Here is a 10035-nt window from a genome sequence, read left to right on the forward strand (position 1 = left end):
CATTCATGCGCGAATACTACTCTCGTGGACGCAGTTATCAAAAGTGTACTCTGAGGTCGATGACCTCAGGGGAAGAATATGCTCCTTAGTAGTACTTTGTTCTTTTGTTGAAGACGCCGAGACCGGCATTGTTAAATGATGGTCATTACGACAATGACAGGAACAATATGCTTTATTTCGGATACTATAGCCCAGTAATCATTTTAATTACATTGACTGGTAGCAAATCAGCCTCTTGGATCGTTAAGGAAGCACTAAGGACGGAACAGGATTCCGCATTGAATGGTATCTTGGTTAGTAGTACCAACCGTCTGGATAATCCTCTTGGGAAAAGGTCTGAAATAATATCTGCAGACCAAGCAGATATTACGTATATATATATATATATATATATAATATATATATATATATATATATATAATATATATTATATATATATATATATAAAACAGCGCCAATTAATTTTACTCCAGTCTATAAACGGAGTCAAAATGTAAGGGATATATAAGGGTCTACAGTCTGGTTACCCAGAGGGTATTTTTTCTATGAAAACGGCCATATAACCCGGGGGGTTACGGCCCCCTCCCCCATACAAGCCCAATGAAATAGACCAAATTATGCTATTGCAACTTGTCCTTATTTTTATCCTTCGTTACCGCATTATTTTTTTATTATGTCATATATAATAATATCCTTTCTCTTTCTTTCTTCTTGTCTTCTTCGGCAGAATTCTCTCTCTCTCTCTCTCTCTCTCCTCTCGCTTCTCTCTCTCTCGCTCATCTCTCTCTCTCTCTCTCTCTCTCTCTCTCTCCACAGTTATTATTGCTTTTATTACTGAAAAAATTGAAAGTATCTATAGGAAACAACCCTAAAATATCGTCAAGTTTCAGCGTTAGTTATCTGCAAAATTTAAATTCCGCGTCGTGTAAAAAAAAAAGGAATTAAATATTGAATAAATAAAGGTAAATTAGTAAACAAAATTGCAATAATTGAAACATCAGCACATGTCATGAGGGTTCGTGAAGTCTTACGTCAGGCAGCCAGCTCGACTAGTTAATGACTTGACGAAGTTTTGGATTTTGATGATAAAATAATAATAAAATCACTGAATTTTGTGGTCAGAATCTTGATTTTAAGAATGGCAAAAAGTTTCTTAAAGCAACCACCTCACGAAATATTGGATTTTGATAATAAAATAATAATAAAATCGTTGAATTTCATGGTCAAAATCTTGATTTTAAAAATGGCAAAAAGTATGTTAAAACAACCACCTCACGATGTTTTGGATTTTGATAATAAAATAATATTAAAATCACTGAGTTTTGTGGTCAGAATCTTGATTTCAGAAAGGGCAAAAAAGTATGTTAAGGTTTTGGATTTTAATGATAAAATAAGAATAAAATTAGTGAATTTTATCTTCATAATCTTGATTTTATTAAATGGCAAAAAATATGTTAAAGCAGACACTCCAACGTGAAACGACTCCATCCCGTCATTCGCTCGTTTTTACCCATTCTGGAGAAGCAACACGACTCGACCTCCTCTTCCCTGCGAAAACAGACTAGTCTTTTGGCCACCAGACCACGAGGAAAGGCGAAGACTTTTGAATTCGCGTATTGTCCAGTGATCGGCGCGTTTTCCTATATCGTGCTGAATTCGGCCCTCGCCTTCTCTCTCTCTCTCTTCGTCTCATCCGCCGGTAACTTCGAAGATGGTGAAGGCTCGCCAAGTTTCCTTCGCCTTCAAGAACAGTCGATGCTTTTCGAAGTTGAGCAAGAGGCTCAAACGGAAGCGGAGAGGTGAGTTACCCTAGGGCACCCCATTTCATTCTTCTACCTCGTTCGCCGCGCTGACCGACTCGCCGTCGAGTGTGGTGGTGGTCTTCTGTGGCTCGTTCTGGGATACAGGCAGCGTCGTGGACTGTATATGTTTCTCCTGTTCACTTAATTGTCATTTCTTGTTGTATTACCGAGTTTTTTATGTGATGTTAGTGCCAAGGAGCCTAGTGGCGTAAAATTTAGACTAAATGTTTGCCGCCGATATTGGATACCCGGAGCAAAGTTTGACGGGTGATTGGTTTTTGATGATGTTTGTGAATATTTATTGCCTCACGTTTTTTTTTTTTTTTTTTTTTTGTTTTTTTTTTTTTTTTTTTTTTTTTTTTTTTTTTTTTTTGATTTTTTTTTTTTTTTTTGAGTGAACCTATAAAGGTGGTAGGGTGACAGGGTCTTAAATATGAAACTGATCTGCATTCGTACATTTTCAAGTTGGAACAGTTAGATTTTGAGCTGTGCCGGATACGGGAATATTCACATTCAACCTCCAAGATCTTATGTGGATGTGATTTGGTGCTGATAAGAGTTTTGGAGTCTATAGCGTTATGAACATTTAAAATTCCGATGTCGCCTTGGGCTGTTAAACTGGAGTTAAGTGAAAGTGTTACCTTTGCATTATGTACCATCTTAGCCTGTTCTGAAGTAGTTTATATATAATGTGACGCTGCGCTTGAAACTTATGAAAAGGATGTAGTCTTGGTTGCGTTAAATTACCGATATGTCTTAAGAAAATCAGTTTAACTCCAGGTTAGTCTGTGGGTGGTTGAATTTGGCTAAGCTAGATTTGTGTTTGGGGGCGGGGGGAGGAAACCAAGCCTTTTTTATTTTTTATTATTTTTTTTTTATTTTTTATCCATAACCTTCCTTGAACTAGTATTACTTTATTTTAAACCGTGATTGCATTTTGAACCTACAAATAAGATTTTCCTGCATTTTAATGTAATACGAACGTTGCTGATATTTTCATTAGCAAATTGTTATATTTTCGGAGGTATAGGAAGCCTATTCCTACAACCTAAAATTCAGGGAACAGAAGTGGGAAGTAGTTGATTTTTTTTGGGTGTGTAGGGGCGTGGGGTAAGTTAATGGCCTTAATTCCAATGATACTTTCAAACTATTACGCAGTTTGGCAAGGACTTGGTACTCGAGGTTAGCCGAGCTCTGATTGTAGTTAGGTCATTTGCTAACGAAACGATCAATCAGAAATATTCAGAGCACAGATTAAAACACAGGAGAGAGAGATATTGTCAAGGCTAAAAATATCATAATGGTTTAAAGTTTTAAGCTTTACCGCTGATTATTGCAAAGAAGTTAGGTTTGTGCACCTTGCGGTGGTGTTGAGATTGGTACCTACCCCAACTATGTTGATTTTTATTTTGGTTTAATTTTTACATAGGTACCCAGTAAGACCCACTTTTTTTTTCCTGTGCACATTTGCTTCGAGATTCAAAAGAACGTCTCACATTTCACAAATTACTAGTTAAATCCCCAGTATCACTTTTCCACAAAAAATTCAGCTTGGTACTTCAGTCTTATATATATCTCCTATACCATTCTGCATCCTCAATAAGTGGTGGGTGCTCTACCGAGTCAAAGATAATACAGATTTTCACGTGCTCGTCTGATAGTCATTGCCGGCCCCCAACCCCCGCCCCCCACCTTTTTTAGTGCTGGATTTTCAATGCTGTCTATAGCAGGTTCACTTAAGGTAGATTCTTGGGTGTACCCTATGCCTGCGAGACGTTTGTTTGGCTGCCGCTGATTGGCTGGGAGCTGCCTACCTCCCGGTACCAGCCAATCAGCGGCTGCCAAACAAATGTCTTGTAAGCACAGGGCTCATTCAAGAATCTACCTTAAGTGAACCAGTTATAGTTGTTTTTAATGACAACCGTTTTCTTACATAACTCCCAATACATTACATGACCCCTTTCATTGAATATCATAGGAGCCACAACGGCTAACCAAAGTGGTTTTCGCTTGGGAATAATTACACTACTGAATGAGTTAGATATATCGATCTATCTTCCCCTAACCTAACCTAACCTAGGCTATGTATGGCCTACCTCACTGTCGGAGGGAAAAGCTTTGACATCGCCCTTAACCATCTAAAGATGAGATATATAAGAATGCCCTTTAACATATAGCCTACTTTGATGATGACAGCCGATAATATAGGGATGCCTTTTAACCTGAAGTCTACCTTCCAGACAGTGGCTTCTTGAATGCATAATTTGGGTATTCCTGAAACTTGTGGAATTTACTGAATACACCAGGAAACGAACCATTTATTAAAATGCAGTTTAACTCTGCTGTTGATATCAATTGTAATTGCATTTTTGCATTTTGTTTGCTGCTGACTAAACCAGTGAGGACAAGTTACTCCAAGGAAAGTCCGAGAGCATGAATTGTTCTAATTAGAGGAGGCTCTAGGTAGTGTTTTTGGTAGATCTAGTGCTACCTATCCGCGGCGGCCCAGAGTATGGCAGTTGCGGTTTTTCTATGCAGTTTTACCCCCTGAACAAGAATATGAAGTAATATTTATTCGGACGACTCTAATTTACCTTTGAACTCTATCCTACGGTAAAGGGGATTCCCATTGGGAACCGGGTTTTGGGTGGGGACAAAACCCTAACTCTATCCTACGGTAAGGGGGACCCCCAGTGGGAACCGGGGTTTTGGGAACTGGGAGAGAAAACCACTTGGGGGTGATTTTGCCGTGTTATTGTGGTATTTCCCACATTTATCACTTTTAAAAACACGAAATACAGGCGGAAATAAGAGATAACAAAACTAGCGATAGTGGAGCCGTTCCACATCCATATTAGTCTACTACTACTACTACCACAACACTGAATCCTACTACGCATGCGCTAATGCTACTGCGCATGCGCTAACTGTAAGGGAGCTTTTTTTGGGGCCTAAACAAACTCAGACTGCTTAGTAGGAGGAAACGAAATGGGGGTTTACGGGAGGGATACATGTATTTAGCCAAACTTGTTACAGTATGACCCCTACGTTGCACCTACCGGACTGAGTGAAGGATTGGGGTGGTACAGGGTTCCCAGATTTGGCAGTTTCTCACCAAATTTGGCTTTTTTTGTTTTCCTAATTTGGTGGGTAAAAATTCACTTTTGGCTGTTAGTGGTATTTTGGCTGGTTTTCAAAAACTACTTTCTATTTGAGCTAAACACTGATCCCACGTTTGAGGAATAACTCCCCAGATTGGGAATTTTTGAAGGTTTTCAGGAAAATCTGGGGAATTTGAAATAGGTTTTGTTCAGTAAAACTTGGTAACATGTTCAGCAAAATATGTAAGATGGAATTAAAATAAAAATCATCCACACACACCAGACGACCACAAAACAGGCCCGCCGGATTCTCAGAGAACGATCCATCCCATTTCAAAATTTCAAAATTCATTCAAGTTCTGTTTTTTTTTTCCTGTATTCTTATTAGTTTGATATTATCTAACTAAAACTATGATGCCGCTATACAAGCATATATATGATAAAAAAAATATACATTTATAAAGATAAAATATAACGCACATATATTTGCCGGTTATTTGGGTTGGTTTGGATTTCCATATTTGGCGGGATTTTGGCTGGTTTCATGGTAGACTTTGGCTGGTTTGGTAGTGGTTTCCTCTGGGAACCCTGGCTGGTAACCATACGTTGAGTTACATAAAAGCATTACCTAATTTATTAAAACATATGTGAATTCTAGTGTTTATTCCTTTTCATTTTTTTCCATAGTATTTGTATAATAACTGTTTTGAAATATCCCCACCTAATCATTTCACCATATACTAACTTGAAATATTATGTTATAATTGAGGACAGACACCTAAAAATGCCTACGTGTTGATATAGAACTCAGTTTTAGGACGTTTCGATACCTACTGTTACGTGAAATTGCACATTGCGTTTGCATATCACATACACTCCCCTATCATTTATACACAAGTTCAATCCCTCCCCTTTCCAGTATTCACGACTGGCTCTTTACGTACACCATTTACAATGCATTTTCTCACCGATACCAATATCTAGATTAAAGTTTGCCATTATTTTTATAAAACCTACATTTAAATATATTCCATTATACACTTTTACAGACATTACAATTTACACCTCCCTTCCAGTTTCCTTACTATTATGCAGTTATGTATGGTTACTTTTTACATTTTACACTTCCACACCCATCAAAGTTAGGTTATATGTCATTTTTACCTACTGGGGGCCGAATCCCATCCCCCGGTTAGGCAACATACCCTTAGGGTTAGTTTGTTATATGTGGTTACCTACTAATTTTACTTCCTTGAAGGGGGTTACCCGGTTAGGCTAGATGGTTAGTTCTTCAAGGGTGGATACCGGGGGGGGGCGGGGGGGGGGGGGGGGAGGGGGGGTTGGTTAGGTTACATTCCCTACTTGGTTACCTAACTAGGTTAGGTTTGGTTAGGTTACATTCCTTACTAGGTTAGGTTAGGCCTTTAAGGGGGGGTACGGGGGGCGAAGCCCCCATGGTCGGTAGGTTAACAATATTCCTACTAGGTTAGGTTGGTTTAGGTTACATTTTCCTTACTAGGTTAGGTTAGGCCTTTAAGGGGGGGGTACGGGGGGCGAAGCCCCCCTGGTCAGGCAATATTCCCTACTAGGTTAGGTTAGGTTAGGTTACATTCCTTACTAGGTTACGTTAGGCCTAGTATTTCCCTACTAGGTTAGGTTAGGTTGCGTTCCTTACTAGGTTAGGTTAGGTTGCGTTCCTTACTAGGTTAGGTTAGGCCTTTAAGGGGGGGTATGGGGGGGCAAAGCCCCCATGGTCAGGCAATGTTCCCTACTAGGATAGTTTAGGTTGGTTAGGTTACATTCCTTACTAGGTTACATTAGGCCTAGTATTTCCCTACTAGGTTAGGTTAGGTTACGTTCCTTACTAGGTAGGTTAGGCCTTTGAGGGGGTTGGGGGGGTACGGGGGGGCGAAGCACCCCCTGGTCAGGCAATTATCCCTACTAGGTTAGGTTAGTTTAGGTTGGTTAGGTTACATTCCTTACTAGGGTTAGGTTTAGGCCTAAGGGGGGGTACGGGGGGGCCCGCGAAGCCCCCCCTGGTCATGGCAATATTCCCTACTAGGTAGGTTAGGTTAGGTTACATTCCTTACTAAGGTTACGTTAGGCCTAGTATTTCCCTACTAGGTTAGGTTAGGTTGCGTTCCTTACTAGGTTAGGTTAGGCCTTTAACGGGGGGGTATGGGGGGGCGAAGCCCCCATGGTCAGGCAATGTTCCCTACTAGGATAGTTTAGGTTGGTTAGGTTACATTCCTTACTAGGTTACATTAGGCCTAGTATTTCCCTACTAGGTTAGGTTAGGTTACGTTCCTTACTAGGTTAGGTTAGGCCTTTGAGGGGGGTACGGGGGGGCAAGCCCCCTGGTCAGGCAATATTCCCACTAGGTTAAGGTTGTTTAGGTTGGTTAGGTTTACATTCCTTACTAGGTTAGGTTAGGCCTTTGGGGGGGTAACGGGGGGGCGAAGCCATGGTCAGGCAATATTCCCTACTAGGTAGGTTAGGTTTGGTTAGGTTACATTCCTTACTAGGTTTACGTAGGCCTAGTATTTCCCTCCCTAGGTTTATAGGTTAGGTTACGTTTCCTTACTAGGTTAGGTTAGGCCTTTAAGGGGGGGCGAAAGAACCCCCCTGGTCAGGCAATCTTCCCATACTAGGTTAGGTTAGGTTGGTTAGGTTACATTCATACTAGGGTAGGTTAGGCCTTTAAATTGGGGGGGTAACCGGGGGGGCGAAGCCCCCCCATGGTCAGGCAATATTATCTACTAGGTTAGGTTAGGTTGGTTGGTTAGGTTACATTCCTTACTAGTTAGGTTAGGCCTTTAAGGGGGTTCACCGGGGGGTGGGGGCGAAGCCCCCCACCATGGGTAAGCAATATTCCCTACTAGGTTAGGTTAGGTTAGGTACATTCCTTACTTGGTTAGGTAGGCCTAGTATTTACCTTTCCATACTAGGTTAGGTTAGGTTACGTTCCTTACTAGGTTAGGTTAGGCTTTAAGGGGGGGTACGGGGGGGCGAAGCCCCCTGGTCAGGCAATGTTCCCTACTAGGTTAGGTTAGCCTTTAAGGGGGGTGGACGGTGGGGCGAAGCCCCCAAGGGCCCCCTCAGGGGGGGGGGGGCAATATTCCCTACTAGGTTAGGTTAGGTTACATCCTTTACTAGGTTAGGTTAGGCCTTTAAGGGGGGTACGGGGGCAAATCCCCCCTGGTCAGGCAAACATTGCCTACTAGGTTAAGTTCCCTACTAGGTAAGGTTACATCCCCTGCTAGGTTTAGGTTATGTTAGGTGGTTTGGTTCTTAAGGGGGGTTCCCGCAGGCCCCCAACCCACCCCTGGTCAGGCAAAACATCCCCAACAAGTTTAATTAGTTTTGTTATATGCCCTAACCTATGTTTAATTTGGTCTTTTGTATTTATTAAAAACAAACTATAGCCCTAATACACATTTACCACCCAGGACTTAAAATCCCACCCCCTCCTGGGCGTTATATAGTATTTGTATTATTTCATATTTTGAACCATCCCACATTTACATTTAGTTCCTTAAACTACCCATTTACTTTTATTACCCTAACATTGCCAACTATCTTGTTAAGTGCTTGTTCATTTACCTCAGCCCCACCCTGCCTCAACCAATAGCAATCAAAGCCATTTTTTACTAACTCCACCCCACCTCTCCTACCCTGTTTTCTACGTCTGGCCTCCTGCCCCACTCCTAACTGTATAAACTCCAACACTGTTGAAATCTGCCCCGCCATGACATCCACTGCTGCATCTACGTTCACGCTCGCCCAGCCCCTCACCAGGAACTCTTTGCCAACTTCATGTAACAATTGTTTACCATGAAGTTTTTTACAAAGATTTTTGTCGGGGGGCCTTTTAACTCCAGGTAATTCTGAATCTACTAATCGGTTTTTGCCGGAGGACCATGGCCTCCTGAGAAAGCAGGGTCTTTTTGCCCCCATTCAGTACGACCTCCAAAGATACGGGTGGAGGAAATGTATAAACTTCGTCGGGTACTTGGCTGTTGCTTATTTCAAGCTGCATTTTGAGGAAACCCAAGACCCTCCGCCTCCACGACATTCTTAAAAAAGCAGCTGCTTGCTGTGTACCCTCCACCCCTTTAGGGTAAGGTCCCCAAACATTATTCTTAATTATTATGTTTTTTAGGTAAAGTGAGTTGTTAGGCTTTCGCCGAAAGTTGGCGTCAAGGGTATTTGTTACTATTCAGTGGGGTGTCTTGCTAAGACAACTCGTACCTTCCACCTTAAACCCCACGCCCACCCCCTGCCTTTGCGTTACCCCCCCCCCCCCCCCCATTAGTGAACATATTGGCTCCGTGGGGTGGTTGGGGTGGGAATTTAAAGACATTGGCGGCTGTGTTTACATTGGCCTTTCTAAACCACCGTAACGAATACTTGGTACCTTCCTCTAGGACCGTTCTTCGTGACTTAGACTATGGCAATTGACCTTTTCTATGTTATTTTGAGTTGCTTTAACAAGGGTTTGTTAAGGAAGTATTTTTTGTTCGTTTGGTTGGAACTAAACTTTAATAATACCTTTGATTGTTTGGTGCGGCTATTATGTTAACTTTCAAAGGAGTCCATTACTGCTTTAGTTACAGCCTCCCGAATGGATATTACTTTTAAATCTTTGTACAGTAACTCTAAATAACATAGGAATCCAGTCAATTTGGCCATAGCTAAGCCACCGCGGATTGCTTCTGTAGAAAACGAAAGATTTGATACCTGCAAATTAATACTCCCATTTTGTAAGGGGTTCTTTGAAAAACCTCTCAAAGATATATATATATATATATATATATATATATATATTATATATATAATTATATTATATATATATATAATTATATTATATATATATTATTATATTATATATATATATATGTATTATATAGGTATATATATATAATATATATATAATATATTTATATTATAAATATATATTAATTATATATATATATATTATATATATATGTTATATTTTATATATATAATATAATATATATACTTATATTTATATATATATTATATATATAATATTAATTATGGTATATATATTATAATATATATCATTAGATTATAATATTTAGTTTATATTATATTTTATATTATAATTC

The 10035-nt window shown here is 40.1% G+C and overlaps 1 protein-coding gene across 3 annotated transcripts in view; it reads left to right on the top strand.

Moving 5' to 3' along the window:
- The first annotated feature begins 1555 nt into the window (after window positions 1-1555).
- The window catches only part of LOC135199437 (serine/threonine-protein kinase pim-3-like), a 34322-nt gene continuing 25842 nt past the window's right edge, over window positions 1556-10035 (top strand). The window contains exon 1 of one of the 3 annotated variants that reach the window (XM_064227469.1): window positions 1556-1799. In XM_064227469.1, coding sequence (XP_064083539.1) covers window positions 1712-1799 — 88 coding nt within the window. In that variant the 5' untranslated portion in view covers window positions 1556-1711. Of the gene's footprint in view, window positions 1800-1904; window positions 1923-10035 lie in introns of those variants that run through there. The other 2 variants (XM_064227470.1, XM_064227472.1) reach the window with 2 other exon arrangements.

This window comes from Macrobrachium nipponense, chromosome 25 (genome assembly GCF_015104395.2).
Source record: "Macrobrachium nipponense isolate FS-2020 chromosome 25, ASM1510439v2, whole genome shotgun sequence".
Classification (NCBI taxonomy): domain Eukaryota; kingdom Metazoa; phylum Arthropoda; class Malacostraca; order Decapoda; family Palaemonidae; genus Macrobrachium; species Macrobrachium nipponense.